Here is a 23,221-nt window from a genome sequence, read left to right as displayed (position 1 = left end):
TGGAGGTCCGAGGTTCCAGAGACAGAGAGATTTTGGTGGTCCAGGTGGATCTGGTGCTCCCTTATGCTGCAAGTGTAATAATCGGCATTTTGGGGAGTGTAGGAAAGGCAACAATGGATGTTTTTCTTGTGGATAGATGGGTCATAGGGCTGCTCAATGCCCTCAGAGTCAGCAGAGACCCCAGCAGCCTTCATTTCCACCACTTGCACCGACCCAGCAAGCTTCAAAATCTGGTGGTTACACTTAGACTGGACGAAGAGGTGCCTACCACTATCAGGGCGACGCCCCTCTCTACACCTCAGGACAGCAACAATATTCTCAGGATCCTCAGTATCAGAGTGGGTACCCTCAGTATCAAGGAGAATCTATGTCTTATCAGCCATATTCAGCCGGTGGATCTCAGTGGTACCAATGGGGACAACCCCAACAGGGAGAGATTGCTGCTAGTAGTGCATGATCTTCAAGGAAGTCGGGTCAGCAAAGACAGGGACGTGGTATTCATGCCAACAGAGGTCGCGATGGACGACAACAGAATCAGGGACGTATCCACAACATGTCACTGCAAGATGCCCAGAATAATCCAGATTTAATCATGGGTACGTTAAATATTCTTGGTCATTTTGCTAAAGTGTTGATTGATTATGGTGCTACACCTTCTGTTATTTCTCATACATTTGCTCAAGTGACAACCTTATCCTATACTTCTAGGATATAATTTAGAATTTTCTATGCCTAGAAGGGATAATTGTTTTGTGGATGGGGTATATCCAGGATGTCCAGTGATAGTAGAGGATATTATTATGCCAGCTAATCGTATGTTGTTGGATATTATGGATTTTGATGTGATTTTGGGCACTGATTGTTTGCACTATAATCGTACCAAGATAGATTGTTATGGGAAGACAGTCACATTTCATTGTCCTGGATTACCTGAAGTTACATTTGTAGGAGAGCCTAGTGGGGTGAGGCAGGTATTATTTCAGCCATGAAAGCAAATAGATTGTTGTCGAAAGGTTGTCAGGGATATTTGGCCCATGTGGTGTTGAATGATGTTGCTCCTAGTAGTGTGGAGGATGTTCGTGCGGTTAGATATTTTTCGGATGTATTCCCTGAGGATTTGCCTGGATTGCCGCTAGATAGAGAGGTGGAGTTTGTTATTGATCTGCTTCCAGGTACGAATCTCATATCCTTAACTCCTTATAAAATGGCTCCTGCTGAATTAAGGGAATTGAAAGTGTAGTTACAAGAGTTAGTGGATAAAGGTTTTATTCAACCGAGTACTTCACCTTGGGGAGCTCCAGTTTTATTTGTGAGAAAGAAAGATGGAACTTTGAGGCTGTGCATTGATTACAGACAATTGAATCGGGTAACCATTAAGAACCGTTATCCATTGCCTCGTATAGATGATTTATTTGATCAACTCAGAGGTGCCTACATATTTTCTAAGATTGACTTGAGGTCGGGATACTATCAGTTGAAGATTAAAAATGAAGATGTCCCTAAAATAGCATCCAGGACTCGATATGGTCATTATGAGTTTCTTGTGATGCCATTTGGGTTAACTAATGCACCAGCAACTTTTATGGACTTGATGAATCGAGTATTCTAGCCATATTTGGACAGGTTTGTTATTGTCTTCATTGACGATATTCTGGTATACTCTAAGTCTAAGGCTGAGCATGCTAGACATTTGAAGTTGGTGCTGAGCAATTTGAGGGAACACCAACTATATGCTAAGTTTAACAAATGTGAATTTTGGTTGAATCAAGTGGCATTTTTGGGACATGTCATTTCTGCTCAAGGCATTCAAGTGGATTCTCAGAAAGTGGCAGCTGTGGAGAATTGAGAGTAACCTCGAACCATCACTGAGGTACGAAGTTTTCTTGGCCTAGCAGGCTACTATAGACGTTCGTTAAGGATTTTTCAATGATTGCTCTGCCATTGACGAGGTTGACTCGAAAGGATGTTAAGTTTGAGTGGGATAATAAATGTGGGGAAAGTTTCCAACAGCTGAAATACTACCTCACTCATGCACCTGTTCTAGCACTTCCTGATGATATCGGTAATTATGAGGTTTATAGTGATGCTTCTTTGAATGGGTTGGGTTGCGTATTGATGCAACATGGTAGAGTAATTGCTTATGCTTCGAGATAGTTGAAACCTCATGAGAAGAATTACCCTACACATGATTTGGAGATAGCAGCTATCATCTTTGCTTTGAAGATTTGGAGACATTATCTTTATGGTGAGAAATGTAAGATCTTCATAGATCATAAGAGTCTCCAGTATCTGTTTACTCAGAGAGATCTTAATCTTTGTCAACGGAGGTGGATAGAATTACTTAGTGACTATGATTGCACGATTGAGTATCATCCTGGTCGTGCAAATGCAGTGGCTGATGCACTTAGTAGAAAGACTCTAGCCAGACTTAATGCCATTTATGATTGTCATGTTCCTCTCCTAGCAGATTTGAGGTCCATTGGAGTGGAGCTAGGAATGGAAGATCGAGAAGAAGCCTTGCTTGCTAATTTTCAGGTTAGGCCAGCTTTAATTGATCGTGTGCTTGAGGCTCAGATGATTGATGAGGAGACCCAGGAAATAATTCAAGCAAGGAACCAAGGCAAAAAGAAAGATTTCGAGATTCGAGAAATTGATGGCATGCTTATGCAGGAAAACAGGATGTATATGTCGAATAATGCAGAGTTAAAGAAAGAAATTTTGGATGAAGCACATATTTCAACATATGCGAAGCATCTAGGAGGCACTAAGATGTATCATACCATTAGACCATTTTATTATTAGCCGGGTATGAAAAGAGAAATTGCCGAATATGTGAGTAGGTGTGCCATTTGCCAACAGGTTAAAACTGAAAGAAAGAAGCCGTTTGGGTTGATGCAGTCACTTCCCGTTCCATAGTGGAAATGGGAAAATATTACTATGGATTTTGTGTACAAGCTTCCTCGTACACAGAATGGATATGACGGCATTTGTGTGGTAGTTGATCGGCTTATAAAGTCAGCACATTTTATTCCAGTGAGGGAGAAGTATTCGCTAAGCCGATTAGCTAAGTTATTTATATCACAGATTGTGAAGTATCATGGTGTGCCAGTTAATATTATCTCGGATTATCCTAGATTTACTTCCAAGTTCTGGATAGTATTCCAGGAAGCTCTTGGTACGAGATTACTTTATAGTACGGCATATCATCCTCAGACAGATGGACAATCTGAGAGGACCAATCAGACATTAGAGGATATGTTGAGATCTTCAGTGCTGCAGTTTGGAGATAGTTGGCATGATTGTTTAGATTTGATGGAGTTCGCCTACAACAACAGTTATCATTCGAGCATTGGTATGGCACCATTTGAGGCACTTTATGGGAAATCTTGTCGTACGCCTCTATGTTGGTTAGAGGTTGGTGAAAGAGTTTTAGTGGGACCTGAGATTGTGGATGTGACTACTCAAAATGTTCAGGTAATTAAGTCTAACCTGAAAGCAGCCCAAGATCGACAAAAGAGCTTAGCAGACAAACATGCCACTGATCGGAAGTATGATGTAGGTGATTGGGTATTCTTAAAGCTATTAACTTGGAGAGGTGTTGTACGATTTGGAAAGAAAGGAAAGTTGAGTCCTAGGTACATTGGACCATATATGATCACCAAGCAAGTCGGTGAGGTTGCTTACAGACTTGAGTTGCCTCCAGAGTTATCCAAGGTGCACGATGTATTTCATGTTTCCATGCTTTGGCATTATGTTTCAGATCCTTCACATGTGATTCCTCTTCAGCCTTTGGAAATCAATTTGGACTTGACTTATGATGAGGAACCACCGACTCTGTTGGATTGGAAGGAAAAAGAACTGAAGAACAAGACAGTTCGTTTGGTAAAAGTGTTATGGAGAAATCATTCAGTGGAATAAGCTACTTGGGAGACAGAGGATCGGATGAGAGAGATGTATCCACGATTGTTTTATGATTATTAGTGGATGTATTTGTTATGTATAATTTCGAGGACGAAATTTTATAAGGTGGGGAGATTGTCACAGCCCGTCCCAAATATATATTTATCGACGGCGTGAATTGACGAAAATACCCTTGGACGTTAGTTGTGTAATGTGGTTTAAGTGTAGCTTTGGGTTAATATTCTTAAATCCTAATTGTTTGGAACCAATTAGGATTAAGTTATGGTATTTTTTTTGTGGTTGACCAATCCTAAGCCACACACACACACACTCTCTCTTCTCTCTCCCGTACCCTCTCATCTCTTTCGAACTCTCACTCTCTTTCTCCTTCGAACTCGTATGGACAAACATCCAAAGCCCTTGAAACTTCACGGATCGAAGCTTTAAAGGTAAGTTTCTTGCTCATTGTAACCTCCTGAGTACATTGATACTTTTGTTTGGACGTGAATGCTTTGAAAACCCGAGAAAATAGTAACTCCAATTTTTTGCATTGTTCATGCACATGTACCTTGTGTTTCAGGGAATTCTAAGGACATAGGCAGCTTAAGGAGGTCCTCATGAGTCTAGGGGTACTTCGTTGGAAAGATTTAGACGTCGGAGCACTAAGATCAACGTGGTTTTAGGTAAGCCGAGCTATCGACCTTTCTCAAGAAAAATCTAGTAGAATTTAAACCTTGAAACTTGTATAACGTGATTCTACATGTTATTAGCTTCATTTTGGTACCAATTTCATGAAAAATGGTTGACAAATGAGTGAGAATAGTGGGTTTAAAGTTTTACCCAGTTTTCAGGCGATCGGTGACTCGCCGGAGAAGATGACGGCACATTTCGTGAGTTTGGATGGAATGTGCTGACGCTGTCAATCAATTTTAACGGAATATTCCCTAACGGTGGTTAAGGAATTCGTCAGGTTTGGCAGCGCGTGGGGGTGCGTTTTGCCGTGCCCTTGCCGGTGCGTGGCGGTGTGTGGGAGCTCAAAAAAAAAATTTTGGGATGATCCTGAGGTTGTGTAGATCACTATGGTATATTTATATACCCAATTTGAGCAATGTACGAGAAGTTATTAGCTAGTTTTGCCTATGTGCTTTAAAATAAAGTTTTTATAGTTAATCCGCATATAGGTGAGACTTATCCCGAGGATGAGCGTATCCATGGGCGACTCGAGGACGAGCGTATCCACGCACGACTCGGAGGCTATGACCTTTCGACATACCAGTGAGTGGGCTTTTGTTTGCAGTATATATTTATATACTTGATATATTTCCTAGAAATGCATTTTTTTAAGGAAAGTATGCTTTGAAATAATATGCCAAATGCTTTGATATTCTGAATATGCATTTCATGGTTGTATATATATAAATGTGGTGCTATGGAGGCACAACTAAGTTTAGGTAAATTATGTTTGGTTATGTGACTCATCGATGATGTGATATGTGAAATGATGTTAGCTCATAAAACTGCACCTAGGGTGATTGAGTTTTAGCCAGAGATATAAAGTACAGGCCTGTTTATTTACGCCACCTCCCGCACTATATGCTTATATTGGATCCAACTTATGTGCACAATCTTGTCGTACAGACCTTATTCATGGTTCTGACTCGTAGGTGACTAGCAATTTATCGCCCGGCTATTATAAGAGAATAGAATTGAGCATAATTATATTTCACCCAATCTTGTCGTACAGACCTTTTTTAATGGTTCCGACTTATGTACAGTATATTGCCGTATAGGTCATTGTAGTGACTCCGGCTAGATTGACTTTTGAGCTATGAATTCAGCCGTACAGACCACCTCAAGGGTTTCGGCTAACATATCATATTTCTATGAAATCATTCTTACCTGGATTGTTTACTTTGTTATATTTTGGCATGACATACATATGAATATGATTATGTGAAGCATGAATTGAATTGCTATGATTTCAAATATATATATATATATATATATGTATAACTTAATTATGGGAAAATTTTATATGTTTTATAGCGAGGGGGTTAGTATGTTGATAAATGAAATGGTTTTGTAAAACATTTGTTTTTGCCCACTCACGTTTTCTGTTTTGCGCCCCTCCAGGTTTTAAGTAAGCTTTCTGTTGGTGGCTTGAGGACGTCGGCAGTTTTGACTTATCTAAATATTAGTAGGACATTCCTGGTACTGTATAACTAGTACTTGTCCTACTAGATTGCACCTAGACTTTATGCTGTGATTAGGAGTGTTCACTGTTGTAACTAACTCATATCACTTTCTGTTTAGTAGTGCACTCTAGTAATTTGGTTTTTAATTATTCGTATATTTCTTATCTTTATTGCTTCCACACTGTGCACATGGCTACGTCACTCTCACGTGACGGCCAGCATGCCTTGATCTCGGTCGGGGTGTGTCAAGTAGGCCCCGCATTTAATAGAGAAATTCATAGAAAAACTGACGGAAGTCTGACATTGCAACAAATTTGTAAGATGAGGTATGATAGTGTAATTTTTAAAACATGAGGTATGAGATTGTGGTTCGATCTATAGTTGAAGTAGTTTTGTGTAATTTACCCTAAAATATTTTATTTACACACCATGTTTCTTTGGGAGTCAAAGGACACATTCCCTTTAAGAAGAGCAACTTCTTAGTCTCACTGGAATTGTCCTTCTATTTTAAAGTTTATCATTTGAGAAACTTCCAAGCATCTGTTGCCTATTAATAGGGATTAGGAAATCCAATTGTATCTAGAAATCCATCATTTATAGATTTCTATCCCAAGTACATAGAACATTATACATCCTATCATTACATAATGAATAAAGTCATAACTCTATCGAGAAGAATTCATGTTCATTTCTAAAATTAATATATACATGCAAATTTAGGAATATGATCAACTCCTACTAATCATTTGTAAACCTAGTAACAGAAGATTTATTTACATCTTTATGAGAAACCAAGTTGTTTGACGAATTTCCCACGAGATGCCTATAGCTCGCACTAGCTTGCTTAGATTCATGGTGGATGGATCTGTACAACTTATACATCTTGTGATTCCTAGTCTTAGACATAAATCATCAAACACAAAGTTCCAGACTTCATAATATATTAACAATGTCAATACCAAGTTTATTGTGTCTACTAGGGGTGGGTTCAAAAAACCAAAAACCGAAAAAAAAGATTCGAATTGAAATCGAAGAAAAAAAAAACCAAACCAAACCGATCAAACCGAATTAAATATTTATTTATGTTAAAAATTTAGTTATGAAATTCAATTATGTTCATTTATTTTAAGCCCAATTGTTAACTCAATCCAAGCCGAAAAATGGCCCAATGGCCCATCACAACTAAACTAAACCCCAATTCTTTGTCTATTTTCTTTTCTCTCTTCTTCCTTCCCTTCTTATTCTTTATGTTTTCATTTTCTCCTTTTCTATCTTTCCTCTTCCTTCTCTCTTCGTTTTATGTTATTTTGTTTTTCTTCTACCTTCTGCACCTGCTTCCTCCTAAACAAGAGGGAGATCGACTTCGACAACACCGAGAACTACAATTCGGCGTACACGTCAGTATTAGCACCCACCAGAGAGCTCAAATCCACGATCTAAACCTACTTCTGCACCTTTTGTGGGCCGCCTGGGAGCCTCTTGGTCCCAAACACGGCCAAACAACCTTTTCTTTCGATTTCTCTTTTCTATCAGATTTTTTTAATTTTATTTCAAAAATTCAATTTTTATTTAAATTACCAGAAGCTTGATGTAGTGTTGTTGTGACAAGTTTTAGTTGTATTCTTGAATTTCATTTCAGGTTTTAGTTGTATGTATATATATTTTAGTTCCTGCAGTTGGCTCTATGAATATTTCCATGGATGGATTTAACTTTTATTTTTATTCTGTTTAAATTTCTGGTATAGAAATGGAATATGGATACTCTGCTTTTATACAAAAACAATTTTTAGTAAAAAATCGAACCAAGCTGAAATCGAACAGAAAAAATCGAAAACCAAAATAAACCCAAACTGAACAAAATTGAAAAAAAAAATGAACCAGACCAAATAGAACCAAACCTATCCTAGTGTCTACCTCACATTAGCAAAGCATCAAATTCAAACAGATTTGATCCCAAGACAACCTTACTGCCCTCTTCACGACGTCTTTGCTGAAGTCAACCTTCTAGAACCTTGTTTAAGAAATTAGTATGCGTAACTATCTGCAACACTTGTAGTTCTGAGGGGAGTTTTGTCGAGCTCAATAGGAGTATCTTGAAGTATACTTACTCAACCTTAATGTACAATTTTTCCCTTAGATCATGAGCATTTTTCCTGCTAGGTTTTTGCTAACCTGACGAGGCACCCCATCGGGATGGTCATACCTTTGTGTTCGTTTTCTTACTACTTACATCCTAAAGATGTTAAGTATCGACTTGTTGCATTTACTCACATTTTTCTCCTTAGACTATGAGTTTTATCTCGTTGGGTTTTACCCTACCTAGGTTTTGGTGAGACTTACTCCTACATGCAATCCCTATATGTGCTCGTTTGCTACTTGTGCCGACTAGACGAGATGACTTCATTAACTGCTTCTACATTTGCCTAAAGTTCTAATGCGCTGACTACTTGACTATTTACTCACTCAAGAGTAGTTAGAATTATAACACATGTGTGATTGTGTAAATCCTAAATAAAGTATGTAGGAATCGTATGAAATCTAAAAGATATTTCCTGTTAGTGTTTGTATTACTTGGAGAGCAACTATTTATCTCTCTTACTAGTAAAAATAAAGGCACAAGATAGGAATATTGATCACAGAATTCCTCAAGTCTATTTTCTCTCACTTTCCTCTTTGCCAATTCTCTCTCTTCTTCACACTAAATATTTATACCCCAATATTTTATGTGTTTTATTCCCCAATTTTAGTTCATTTTTGTCACTTGTGCTAGGGGTGCAACTTGGGTTGGGTCAACCCGAATCCACCCATATCTAACCTTGTTTCAAACCCGATCGGCCAATTAGAATGAAGTCAAAATTTTCCAAACCCAACCCAATTTCAACCAGATTATTTATTAGGTTGTGTTGGGTTAAGGTCTTGCCGCCCATGTCAACCCAAATCCTACCCGATTTCTAGCCTGAATTCAATCACGTACATATGACCATCCCACTTCATATTATATAAGCTAGGTATAACCACACTTGAAGTTTGTTGTAGGTTTTCATTTGGATATATAATGAATAATGTGTTGCTTTTCCATTTCATTTGGTTGAAGCTTTGATATTATCTTGTAATTCAATTTTAACTTTGCGTGGTTGTAAACGTAAAAATGATCTCCACATTATTTGTTTTAACTTTTGTTTGGTGATGTGTGAAAATGAATTTTAACTAGTATTGACATTGTTGGTTCAATTTTCAAAATTTGAAAATCTTGTGAAATAAGGTATTACGAGATTGAACTCAATGAAGTTGGGCAAACCTGAACCCAATTGGAGTAAGTTCGAACCAAGTTATAACTCGAGCCCGAATGAACCCACATGAACCCTGGAAATTTCTAAACTACTGGTTAAAAGAAAAGAAAAAAAAGAATGATGGTTTTTGAAAATTAAACTTGAGAAATAGTGAAAAGTGTTATTAAGGTGCCTGATCTGAACTGTTTTTCATCAAAATGCATCATGCATCTGGAACTGGTTCATATTTATATAATATGATAACTACCAATTCAAACCTCAACCATAACACTAATTAACATGCAGAATTTCTTCTTCATAACATTCACTTTTACACTAACCTTCTTCTGTTACATGTAACTACTACTGAAATCAAATCTCATGTCAACGATAACTTCATATCTCATCCTTTTTGCCTCATATTTCACTCTGTTTGGCCTAAATTCTGAGGGTGAACCTGCAAAACACAATAGGCAACACATATGTTAATACATACCTAATGGAAGCAGGATGAGAATAGTTATCGGTAATCTACCTGGCCGCGTCTATCTTCACTGAAGCTGGTTCGTTTGTCTTCGCTGAAGCTCGCTCTGATCTTCAGCTCCCCTCTGCTGGTTGTTAGCTTGTCTAATATCTCAGCATCACACATCTCCACTCCACCTTCGTTGGAAGTTTCCGATTTCTAATAAAGAGAAACACATTATTGAGATTCAGTAGTAAAAGCAAGTGGAAGTGAAAATTCGAATAAATGAATATTGCATACCCCAGAACTGAGGCTGAGAGAGCGTACTGGGGCGCCCACAACTTCCTCCCATTCAGCTGAGTCCAGCTCTTGCAAGTGATGTGATTGGAAGAATTTGGGGAGGAGATGCTGTCTTATCCATATGAGAAGGAAGAAAGGCAAGGGGAACAAAATTCCAGCCATGGGGATCCATGTAATACCAAAACAGACCAGCAAGTAAACAATCTGGAAGAGTGTAAATATGGCTATGAATTTGAATGGCACTGACTCCACAAAGGAAGCATGGCCCCCTTCCAAGACCCTGCAAACATGATCACAACCGAGTTAGTATTATGATTGGGAAAGTAACACTCGTCGATACCTTGACACAAGCAAACTATTAGTAACTTTTATAAAGGGGATTGGGAAATTTGAAAACACTTCATTTTGTTCAACCTGGTGCGTAGTGGGCAACTCCAATGTAAACTCCGCAAGTTTTAAGAAACAACGTTAATCGATCATCATGCTACTTGCTTAAGAAGAAGGTTACTTACTTGTACTGTCGGCTAGGGGAGATGAAGAGTAGTAGCATCCTTTCCCAGAATTGGTTTCCTGGAAGGCTGTCAATGGCCATGTAAGCAAAATATCCCCACAAAACTGATGTCGGTATCTTCTTGATGGCAGGCATGGCAAAAACTGATGCTGCCACAAGAAGCGACTGCAACAAATTGCTCAATCTTTGCTCAGTAACTCTGACTGGCAAGTATGCATCAATGTGCTTCTCAGGATCAAATGCATCCGTTGTATCCTCCCCTTTATTTTCACTCTTCATAACTGCCTCCTTCAAATCATTTAGCTCTTTAACTTCCGAAGTAGGCTGCAATGGAAAACACTTAATTAGGACTCAAGAACTACTTGCACGAGGTCTTTCCTCTTTTATTTTCATAAAAAATACTGCAAACACGAAGAGTATATTTATTCATATATATGCATATATAGACGGAGATCAATTGCAAACAAAATGCTAACTTGTTGAAGAATTTCAATGCAAAGATGTTCAAATTGAGAAATTTACTGTAGTCAAGTTGTCCATCTCTATGAACACAGCTTGCATTTTCCCATAGATTTCAGAGTTGTTAGCTTTCTGTTTTATTGATTCCTTAGCACTCTTCACCATTTTCCTTCGTATCGACTGCATATGGAGTAGATGATTTAAGTATCTAATTTAGCTGAATGACTAACAAGATAGTTGACTAGACATTCCCTATACAAACCTGCTTCTTAAGAACAGCAAGGCTCTTAGTGTGCATCGGTGACTGTGGCAGAACCCCGTTAGAAGGAGGAAGCCCAAGCAATCCGCAAAGCAGAGTCTGAGACCGATTTTTCGTGAAAGAGAAAACTGTATTAGTTATTGCTTCAGTGTAACAGAAATAGTTTCATCTTACTGTGTTACAATTACCATGAATCCCAACAACAAGATATCATAATGATACGCAGGCGGCTTCTTTAGATTGAACTCATGTTGTTGTGCCATCTGTGAAGCGACACTATGGTCAAAAAAATAAAGTCCAGCCACCATCACAGCAGGTATAATGGCAGCAAAGACGTATCCAGGAGAAACCTTCCCCATATCCTACAAAAAACGAATGAAAAAAGAAAATACTTTTAAACTGCAAGCGTTTTCAAAACACAAAGGTATAAGCGTCTTTCATAGGACATTAATCTAATTTTACGATATCAAATCTTAGGTTGAATCTCAGTTAAACAAAGAGCTTAAACAACAAAATTTCCTTTACCATTAGTTTACCTTGATGACAGTCCAATGGTGTAAAGACGCAGAATCCCAAGCTACAGGGATATAGAGCCTTCTGGGAACTCTTGGAGGGACATTGTGTGGGACACTAAATGATAATGCAGTCCATACCAACACCATTAAAGGAACTCCATAATCTGCAATGAAACTTCTGAACCATCCTGCAAACATAGTAAGGGCTGGTTTGGTATTGCTGTGCTTTGAAAAAAAACTACTATGAGAATAAGCGGCTGTGTCGTGAGAATAAGCGGCTGTGAAATAAATCAGCAGAGTGTTTGGTAAACTTTTTTGTAAAAGTGCTTTTGAAAAAAAAAGCAGTCTGATAGTGGATCTTTTCATTAAAGGAGCACTGTAGTTCTGTATGCTTTGAAAAAAAGCCAGTTTTCCAAAGCTACAAATTGCAGCTTCAGCTTTTTCCTTTGATTTCAGCTTATTCTCACAGCAGCTTCCAAAATAAGCCTTTTTTTTTAAGTTTACCAAACACCAAAAACACTCCCAGCTTTTTTTCATAGGAGCTTTTTTTAAAATCACCTCAACCCCAAACTGGGGCTAAATATCCTCAAGTTGCACACATCCTAGTAATGACAACCAAGTGACTCAATTGTGCTTGACAAACCTGTTGCATACCACCAGGACCTTGCCTTTCTGCTCTTCAAAGCAGTATACAGTAGTCCAAAAGTAAATATGACCCCTAACAGTCCATTTGTGTAAAGCCACTGAAATTGATACGTCTCCAACTTTGGATCTTCGCCTTTGGGAATTTTGAATTCACTCACTATACCCTTCCATTGAAATGCCAACCTTTTGTCACTTTACTTTCCATCATCTACCAACATAACTTTCTTTTCTATATGAATCTTACCTTGATAGCCTCTTGAATGAATAAAACAGAAATCAACATGCCAAAAAGTTCGCCTGCAATCCTCGTAAATCTGTTGATGATATCACAAGCATTGAATAGTGCAAGAAGAATGAGGAAAAGAGCTGTCCAGACCCAAACCCTGTAAAATTCAAGTGAATAAGGTGAAAATTTATATTACCTTGCATTGTCAACGAGGATATAAAGTTTTGAAACTCTAAAAGTTTGATTCTCGTTACCATGCAACCCAAGCCAAAAACAGCTCCGGCCCCAATTCTTTCCTTCCTTTGGCAAAGTCGTACATGTAATTGTACATAATAACAGTGGGTTCGGCGACTCCTAAAATCAAGAGAGGTTGTCCACCAAAAATCGAGTGTATTATACCACAAATAGCAGTAGAGGCCAAGGTTTCTACCGTGCTCAAAATTCCATCTAGACAACGAAAAATCCAAGTGAGTTCAAACTCAACAAACGTGTATATGTTTGTATTATTTATGTTGACATTGTCGTCACATCACGCGAATAATTGATGAAGAATAGGAGCATCCAATGAATTATACTCCATAATTGATGAAAAATATCAACAAACCTGTATCTGTGCTCAGTTGCTCTCCAAATGCTATAACAGGAAGAGCTGAAGCGAAGAAGATGTAGGTTGTTGGGGCGAGAATCCTAGCACAACAAAAGGCAGACCAAATTAAAATTTCAAGGACCAAAGATAAGGGAGAGTGAAACAAATCCAAAACATTTGATTCCAATTGTTTCGAGTAAAAGAAATGGGAAATTACTTACCCGATTCCTGCCTGAAAACCTCCAACCCAATCGTGTTTATAGCATGCTGCTCTTCCTCGGACATCATTTGCAATACCCCTGAATGGGGACTTGAAGCTCTCCATTTCTGCTGAAATCCCAATATTTTTATTCTAAAAACAAAGTTTGAAGAGACTTTTGTGTTGAAACATTACTTGGGTTGAAGGGAAAAACATAAACTCAGCTGCCAGAATCTGTGTTTGGTAAGCAAGAAAATAATGGATTTGGCAAAGATGGAGACAGAAAAGGCCTATTTTTTCTATTGTTCTGGTATTTCTCATGGCCAAAGAAAAACTGATGGCCAAAGAAAAATTTGATGACAGTTTTTCTTTGGCCTGCAGCTAGAACAAGATAGTTTTCTGGACATTGACTGACGTTCCAAAAATTTCCTGCTTTTTTCTCGTCGCCTGCATGCATTTTCCTGGCAACCAAACAGAGCATGAACGAGACAATCCTTTCCTTATTGTCACATTCATGAATCCAACCCAAGAATCCTCGAAACCCCACGATTTCATTACCCTCGAATACTCAAAAACTCTAGCAGAAGAAGCAAACAAGCACCATATATTACGAACAAGATCATTGCAATGGAACGAAAGGAACCCAGAAAAATAAAAAAATAAAAAATAAAAGCCACCACACATTTGCATATTTATATGGTTTTTGCAAATTGTACAGAAAATAATGTGGGAAAAAATGAAAGGCAAACGCCAAAAGCCGAAAGAGAGATTTACCGGAGAGCTTCAGCGGCGGGAGTGTTGAGTGATGGGTGGAGAATAAATTGATCAGAAATTTGAGAAGGATTTTGAAGGCGTTGCTTTAGCCTTATTATTGTTTCATCACTTGGTGAGTTTATAGTAATATGAGAGAGAGAGAGAGAGGGAGAGGGAGAGGGAGAGGGAGAGAGAGGACGCAGTGCAGTCCCAAGTCTTCAAAAGACCCGCCAGAGATTACCATGCGGATTCAACATTTTTCCATTTTTCCATTTGGACTTGCTTTTGTTTCTTTTTTTTAAAAAGGGATCAACATATGATTTCACCACGTCAGTCCACTCTCTTAGTTGCCGGAAAGACTCACAGATACATTCTAGCTTTCTTTGGGCACCATCGTACTATTCACTAATACAAAGAACCGAATCCAGAATGTGCCTTGTGGAATATGATCTTGTAATTTGTCCCAACGATCTTGCTTTTGTTTCTACTTTCTACCCATTTTGCAATAAAAAACAAATATCAAAGTTAAAACGTTGGTTGTTTTTCCTCACCAAAAATACTTTTTATTAATATTGCTTTTACAGTTGATAGCTGGAAAAAGAGCATCCACCAATTCATTTGAGCCATTGGTTTTACATCTGTAATTATTTATTACTAGCAGAGAGCACACACTTTGTGTGTGTGTGAACAATTTTTCTTAATAATTGCATTTTTTTTCTATACTATTATTAAGAGAAGCCTCCTTATCAACTTTTTTCCCTTTTTTTTATTTTTTTTTCCTATTTTGTCATCTTTATGTAAATATTGTGCATCAAAAGTGTCATTAAAAGAAGCATCCTCGTCAACTTTTTTCCCCCTTAATAAGTCCATATTTTTTTCTATATTATTATTAAGAGAAGTCTTCTTGTCAACTTTTTCCTTTTTTTTTTCCCTATTTGTCCTCCTTATGTAAATATTATGTATCAAAAGTGTTATTAAGAGAAGCCTCATTATCAACTTTTTTCCCCTTTTTTTCCTATTTTTTCCTCCTTATGTAAATATTGTGTATCAAAAGTGAGAGTAAAATTACAAAAATAAGTACATGATTGTCATTTTCTCAAAAAAAAAAAAAACAAGGGTAAAATAGGAAAAATAGGGATATGATTGTCATTTTGTCAAATTGTACAAAATTACTATGTTGCCCTCCTTTTTTGTCAATAGTGTGTATCAAAAGTAAGGGCAAAATAGGAAAAACAGGGGGAAAAGTTGACAAGGAGGGTTCTCTTAATAATATTTTGTCAAAAGGTACAAAATTACTACTTTACCCTCCTTTTTGTCAATAGTGTGTATCAAAAGTGAAGGCAAAATAGGGAAAAAAGGGAAAAAAAGTTGACAAGGAGGGTTCTCTTAATAATATAAAATAGATAATATAGATATGCAAATTACAATGCAGTGAACGACAAATGAATTTAAACCACCATAGAGTGGTTTAGTAGTTGGGAATGAATTTCAAGTTCGTATTTCGTAGGGCACGCCTTGAATTCGATTCATAGCGCTGGTGAATCGCACTTTGGTGGTCAAAGGAAGTTGAAATGCCTATATAAGTCTTCTAAGCTCCCAAAAGAGTGAACTTTGCCACAAGTTGATCATTTTAATAAAAAATAAAATAAAAACAACAAAGGAACACACAAATACAAGGACAATACTAAGGTATAAACTGTTCAGTACCCAAAATACTAACCTAATGACATGGTCCAGTAAGATTAAAACACCTGTCATTTAAAACTCTTCCCAAACACTTGTTATCTTGTTAACCAAACACCTGAACTTTATCTTCAACCCACATCCAAACACCCATCTTCTTCCTTCTTTCCCAGACGCGGCACCCCCAACCGCTTTCCGTCAATCTCATCCCCACACCTCCTCCCCTCCCCCAACCTCTCCTCTGTCCATCCCAATCGCATCTCCTTCCCGTCGATCCCACTCCTACCCCTTCCTTCGTCGTCCAACCGTAATCCCTTCTTCAGTCTCCTCCGGATCTCTGTTAATCCCATTCCCAACCCACAAAGATGGAGAAAAGAATACCCATCCCTATGGATCTGGAATTATGTATTATTGATTGTGAATGAAAAACAACCCCCAAAGATGGAGAAAATAGGACCCATCCCCACGGATCTGGAATTATGTGTTATTGATTATGAATGAAAAATCTATCAGTAGTAAAGAGATCTAAAGCCCCTGGGGTTGGTAAGAGGAAGATGGCGCATAAGGGCAACAAAGAGGAAGGTTCGAAACTTGCCTTCTGGGAGGAAGGCCTTTAAAATGGTCTGTAAAAATGGGTCTCTGTTTCTCCATGGTTGAAGTCAGAGAGATGATAGATGTTCGGTTGCAAGAATAGTAGATATTTTACAAACATATACATGTATGTTTGTTAGTGGGCCACGTTAGAGTTAGTATACTTATGGTACTGAATACTCAATGTCTAAGTATTGTCCCAAATACAATACATGCAGAGAAATTTTATTTGAACCATGTAACCTCTTTCTACACCTAATTTACTCTCTTAACCCATAGTGTTTTTTTTTATTAAAGAATTAATCTCTCTTTAAACCCAAATTTATTACCTAAACTATTATCTCAAACCCAATTCAAAATGTTAAGTTATCTTTACACTCATTCCCTTTATAAAATAACATCTGTCACAACCCGTTCTGGAATTTCATATTCGTTGATATGAAATGATGGAATTGCCCTTAACGGTTGCTAAGGTACGTGTGACATGTCAATTGTTAAATGTTTACTCTCCTTATATTCTTGGAAAATTTAAATAGGTTAAAATGGTATTCAATTTATGTGGCTAGGGACCTAAGAATTGGGATTGTTATTGTTTGGATGGACCACACACACGGGACAACATTCATCTCGTGCTCTCTCTCTTTTCCCTCTCAGTTTCTCTCTCTCTTCCTCTCGAAACCGTACGGACACACTCACCCACGATCATCCAAGCACGGATCGAAGGTTTCAAGGGTACCATTGTACTCGTAGGGACCCTACGAACTCACCCATACCCATTTCAGGTAAGAAATCTTTTGATTTCACTTTGAAAACCCGAGGTCCGATTTGAGTACTGTTCATGAACTTTGTAATGGCTGGTTTTTAGGACAATCCAAGTTCATAGTGAGCTTTAGGAGGTTCTCACGAAGCTCGGGGACGTTCGTTTGAAGGTTTTGGACGTCAGGATCACAAGGTTCGAAGGTGGCCGATTTTGGGTGAAATTTCCCGACGTGATTTCGAAGGATTTGGAAGTTTTTAAAGGTATAGCCTTCTTCCTCTCGTAATTTGTGAAGTTTTGGTGAAAATTTCATGGAAAATGGTTGAGAATCGAGCGAGAAAAGGGCGATTGCAGGGTTGCCCAGTTTCCAGTGTCGGTGAGTTTTTCCGACGACTGGAGGTAGGGGATGACGCGCGTGGGGGCGCATGGACCCGTGCCTATCCCGACGTGTGGGGGACCGTGGCAAGTCCAAAAATTATTTTAAAAATACCTCGACATCCGTGACGTCGAGTAGGTCACCGTGGTATATTCATATACCCAAATTGAGCATTGTATGAGAAGTTATTACGTATTGTTGGTTATGTGCTTTAATTAACGTTTTTATAGTTGTTTCGCATATAGGTGATACCTATCCCGAGGACGAGCGTATTCAAGGACGTCACGGGGGTTACGACCTTTCGACTTACCAGTGAGTGGGCAGTATTTTTTGTATTTACCTATATACTATTGATTTTTCCCATAAATTGAATTTAAATGAAAGTGTGTTTTAAAATGCCATGCATGCATGTCATGAAATATGTGAAATAGTATTTGATGCATATATATATGTGAATTGGTGCCGTGGACGCATAGGTGAGTATCAGGTGAGTTTTATGTTAATCATGTGATTTATTGTGATGTGAATTGTATTGAAAGCTCAAACATGCACCCTTGGTGTTAGTGCTTATATTATTCACCCCGCACCACACGCTCACCTTGGATCCAAGTAAGTGTATATCGTACAGACCAATAGAGGGTTTCGACATGTCGTACAGACCATGAGAGGTGGTTTCGACTTGTAGGTGATTTTAGATTATTATACAGCTGTTGATGAGAGAAGCACTAGAGCGTATTCTTACACCTTTCTTATCGTACAGACTACTTCAGGTAGTTCCGATTTATGTGCAGAGTCGTGTCGTACATGTCACTGTGGTGACTCCGGTTAGATTGGATATTGAGCTTTAGAATTAACCGTACAGGACCAACTGCAGGGTCTCCGGTTGATTCATTATTTCACCTGTTATAATGTTGCATCCTTGTTCTGTTATTGACGCTTATTGCATGGCATAATTTCTGGTTTTTGATAAAGATTGGTGATTTGAGTTATTTGAAGAATTATATGCATATTATGTTATTTTCTGGGAAAGTATACAGGTTTTACAGTGAGGGGCTAGAAATGTTGTTAAATGAAATGTTTTCGAAAAGCTTTGTTTTACTGACCCACTCAATTTTGTTTTGCGCCACTCCAGGTTCTCGTTAGCGGTGTGGTGACTCACGAGGATTTACGCGGCATTCTAACAGACTACATAAATGTAGGACTCACCTTCGGGTGTTGTAATTCAGTTATTTTCCTACTTGACTGCACCTAGTATTTATGCTCTGAATATGTGAATTTCACACTTCAACTCACTCTAGCATGTTACTTGGATATTATTGCTAGTAGTTGGTTTTGTATTCCTTCGTATTTCTTTTATCTTTGTTTCCGCATCGCACTTGGGGTTACGTCACGCTCACGTGACGGCCAGCACGCCTTGATTTTAGGATCGGCGTGTGTCAACATCTGTAATTGAATTTTTTTTTTTTTTTTTTTTTTAAAGGCCTTCTTTCCCCACCCCCTCTTCCCACTAGCATTTCTATGGCTACTTTTTTTTTTTTTTCTACTGATGTACATAAGCAACAAATTAAACAATTCATCCCCTTATATTTATCAACAACCAATGAAGTTTATAATCTAGGAAAATTGGTAAGAAGTTTTTCCTTAGAATTTTCCAATTGCAGAAAGTTTAACAAACCATTCGGGATTGATGAAAAAATTGAAACCCAAATACTCATCTTCTAAACTTAAAAAAATTTGAAATCAAACAAACAAAATATTCATAAATTGAGTCATACCTTAGTTGGAGGATTCAAAACTTCAAAATCACCATCCATCAATAAATAAAGCTTGTTTTTTTTTTCTACAAAACTTATTAGGGTTTTAGCTAGAATGAACGTAGGATAAACAAGAAGTGATGGTAAGGTTTAATAGGTATATTGCTAAATTTGAGTTTTATTATTAATTTCATTTTGTACTTAATAGTAATTAAGCAATAGGGTAAAATAGACAATTAACAATTTAAATTTAAATTGGGTGTAGAAAAGGATTACATGGATTCAAATAAAATTTCTCATACATGCGTGTAGGTAAAATGGGATAATTAATTAGAGTGTGATCAACGTGCACTAATGTTGTCACCCAACAAATAAATATGATATAATTAATAGTATTGAATCCATTGCTCTTGTTGATACATACATGACATGACAATTGGTGGATAAAGCTTTTCTCTCTTAGCTCACCACCTCTCTATTTAAACTAATTCTCTATGTGGTTTAGATAAATTTGGTGTAAATTGAAAGAAAAAAAAAATATACGCAAGTAATCCTTTACAACAGTCGTAAAAAGTATTGAATCATTGCATAACGGCGTAAGTTCAAATTCCGTCGCTTGTTAATCTAAAATCTAATCCAACATAATCTATCGTTTGATAAAAAAAATACATACATAACATGATTTTGATTTAATTAATAGTATCGTTTTTTATTTGTAATCTAATAATATAACATGACTGTGGATAAAAAAAATTTGGTGATCAATCTTACAAAGTATGAAATCTTCCAACGATATTGAAGGAATGATAAACGATGAAATCTTGCAACGATATTGAAGGAATGATAAACGTACACATTTTTTTTTCCTACTTCCCTATATAAGATAGAAATTCAAAATCTAGAATAAAAGTCAAATTTGTGATCTAGCAGATTAATGCCACAACATAAGACGATCGAAAGAAAAAATAATACACAATAGAAAATATCCACAGAAATATGGGGAAAATGAATATGGTAGCTATTGAAACATCCTACATTGATCATATTTATGAGAAAATAAGAGTTTAAATATCATAACCATACTCCAACTAATACTAAAATCTTTTATGATAGAACTTTACACTTAACGAATTGTGCATGTAGTAATTAACAAATTATTAATAATATTGGTTTCGTTTACAATGAACCTTTGACCCATTTCTCTTCCAATCACGAAATTGAGGTATGGTATGCGCTGGCTTGTCGTGGAGGAAAAAGACGAGCGGCTAGACAAGTTTGACTAGCTTGCAATTGCAAAAAGAAAAGAGGAAAAAAAGGGCATTAGATTTTAAATGGACTTTTCTATCATACTATGTTTTGCCTTAACATGTTGGACGTGATAAAGATCTCAATCACTCGTAAAAGCAATGAAAAGTAGAGGTCTGTTTGGTAACGTTTTCCAAAATATGTTTTTGTTTTACTGATAAGAATACGAATGAATGATATGTTTGATGTGTTATTTTAAAAAACAAACTCAGAAAATCAAACAACAAAATTTAATAGTTAGTTCACTTCAACAAAACATCGAATTGATGTTTTCTTTCTTTTTAAAAATACAAATCCAAAATAATAAAAATACAAGATGAATCATAAATTGAAGTTAAAATTGAATATTGGCGTAGTGGTTGCTCATTGTTTCGCTTCAAAACTTGAAGAAGGCATTTTATTTTTTTAATTAATTTCGTATTAACTATAAAGGCCACGCTATAGCCCAGAAGATTCCCAACAAAGATATTCAAATGCAATTAGGAACCTAATCTAATAGGAATTATATATTTTTATTTTTGGCCTTTCAAATGAAATATTTAAATAATGTTTGTAAGATGCAGATTTGCTACCTCTTCCTCTTTTTTCCTAGGTCAGAAAGTTTAACCTCTTCTTCTTTCTTTTAAAAAAAAAATGATATTATTGATGCTAGGGTGATGAGATGAGTTAAGTCTCATAATAGGCTAACAATAATGTGGCTTAAATTCGTCTTTAACGAAAATCAAATCTAAAACCTCTCACAAGTGAAGAAGTTTAACCTCTCTTTAATTTCATTAGAATTCAATATTTCCATGATGATGCACCCACCACTCCCACAATAACAACATTCAAAGAAAATGACTTTTCCGGTTTCCATTATTTCATTTCTAATAAATAAAAAGAATTACCTGTAACCTTTCAATAATTGAGTGACTTTGAATAGTTTGTATCAAAAGAGGGTAAATAAAATTACTATAATATCCTTATTTATCTTAATCATATTACGATTGATTTAGGGTAATAAGGACACAATAGTAATTTAATAATCATTCAATTGATTTAGCTTGATAGAGAGAGTTTTTTTTTTTATATTTTTGGTAACAGACAAAAAGAGTTTTGTTAATATATACTATATTCTATAAATAAATAGTTTGTTCATTTCTTGTTACTTTTAGAATTCATTGTAGGTCACTCAGTTGGTATTCATTGTAGTTCAAATTATATATATATATATATATATATTTTTTTTTTTTTTTTTTTTGCGTAAATCGCCAAAATGGTCCCTGAGATTTGCGTAACTCATCACTTTGGTCCCTGAGATTCCAAATTGATAAAAGTGGTCCCTAAGATTGTCCACCGTCCATCATTTTGATCATTCCGTTAAAAACTCCGTTAAGTATCCCGGAGCTCTTGGCCAGAAGTTTGGGCAATTTTCAAAGCTTCGTAACTCAATCGTTTCTTAACCAAATTTGACCCATAATATATCAAAATGAAAATAGGAAAGTGTAGAATAAAATTATACCTATTTTGAAGACCAATGATTGCCAGAGATTGCCGGAAAATAGCCTCAAAATTGACTGGTCGAGTGAAAATTGGTTAAGAAACGATTGAGTTACAAAGCTTTGAAAATTGCCCAAACTTCCGGCCAAGAGCTCTGGGGCACTTAACGGTGTTTTTAACAGAATGACCAAAATGATGGATGGTGGACAATCTTATTTTCCTACTTAAATGTAGGACTCACCTTCGGGTGTTGTAATTCAGTTATTTTCCTACTTGACTGCACCTAGTATTTATGCTTTGAATATGTGTATTTCACACTTCAACTCACTCTAGCATGTTACTTGGATATTATTGCTAGTAGTTGGTTTTTTATTCCTTCGTATTTCTTTTATCTTTGCTTCCGCATCGCACTTGTGGTTACGTCACGCTCACGTGACGGCCAGCACGCCTTGATTCTAGGATCGGGGTGTGTCAACATCTGTAATTGAATTTTTTTTTTTTTTAAAAAGGCCTTCTTTCCCCACCCCCTCTTCCCACTAGCATTTCCATGGCTACTTTTTTTTTTTTTTCCTACTTATGTACATAAGCAACAAATTAAACAATTCATCCCCTTATATTTATCAACAAGCAATGAAGTTTAAAATCTAAGAAAATTGGTAAGAAGTTTTTCCTTAGAATTTTCCAATTGCAGAAAGTTTAACAAACCATTCGGGATTGATGAAAAAATTGAAACCAAAATACTCATCTTCTAAAGTAAAAAAATTTTGAAATCAAACAAACAAAATATTCATAAATTGAGTCATACCTTAGTTGGAGGATTCAAAACTTCAAAATCACCATCCATCAATAAATAAAGCTTGTTTTTTTTTTTCTACAAAACTTATTAGGGTTTTAGCCAGAATGAACGTAGGATAAACAAGAAGTGATGGTAAGGTTTAATTGGTTTATTGCTAAATTTGAGTTTTATTATTAATTTCATTTTGTACTTAATAGTAA

General features: G+C 36.7%; 2 protein-coding genes across 4 annotated transcripts; one reads left to right on the top strand and one right to left on the bottom strand.

Moving 5' to 3' along the window:
• The first annotated feature begins 1,926 nt into the window (after window positions 1-1,926).
• Window positions 1,927-2,802, top strand: LOC139187838 (uncharacterized). The gene is made up of 2 exons (XM_070804443.1): window positions 1,927-2,109; window positions 2,302-2,802. Exons 1-2 carry the CDS (start codon window positions 1,927-1,929, stop codon window positions 2,800-2,802), a joined length of 684 nt encoding a protein of 227 aa, XP_070660544.1.
• A 6,723-nt stretch (window positions 2,803-9,525) lies between these two features.
• Window positions 9,526-14,555, bottom strand: LOC103410915 (boron transporter 4-like). 3 transcript variants are annotated; one of them, XM_008349576.4, is made up of 14 exons: window positions 14,302-14,555; window positions 13,550-13,655; window positions 13,347-13,429; window positions 12,997-13,189; window positions 12,761-12,899; window positions 12,515-12,680; window positions 11,893-12,059; window positions 11,545-11,718; window positions 11,360-11,455; window positions 11,161-11,277; window positions 10,640-10,962; window positions 10,128-10,407; window positions 9,900-10,046; window positions 9,526-9,821 (listed from the first exon to the last, which is right to left on the bottom strand). In XM_008349576.4, the coding sequence occupies exons 2-14, from the start codon at window positions 13,651-13,653 to the stop codon at window positions 9,789-9,791; spliced, it is 2,022 nt and encodes a 673-aa protein (XP_008347798.1). In that variant the 5' UTR covers window positions 13,654-13,655; window positions 14,302-14,555; the 3' UTR covers window positions 9,526-9,788. The 3 variants fall into 3 exon arrangements, with proteins under 3 accessions (XP_008347798.1, XP_008347793.1, XP_008347804.1); XM_008349571.4 differs by having other exon boundaries at window positions 13,550-13,658; window positions 14,302-14,512; XM_008349582.4 differs by having other exon boundaries at window positions 13,550-13,680; window positions 14,302-14,426.
• Between the last annotated feature and the right edge of the window lie 8,666 nt (window positions 14,556-23,221).

The sequence above is a fragment of the Malus domestica genome, chromosome 09 (assembly GCF_042453785.1).
Source record: "Malus domestica chromosome 09, GDT2T_hap1".
NCBI lineage: Eukaryota > Viridiplantae > Streptophyta > Magnoliopsida > Rosales > Rosaceae > Malus > Malus domestica.
This window is presented reverse-complemented; position numbering and strand designations above follow the sequence as displayed.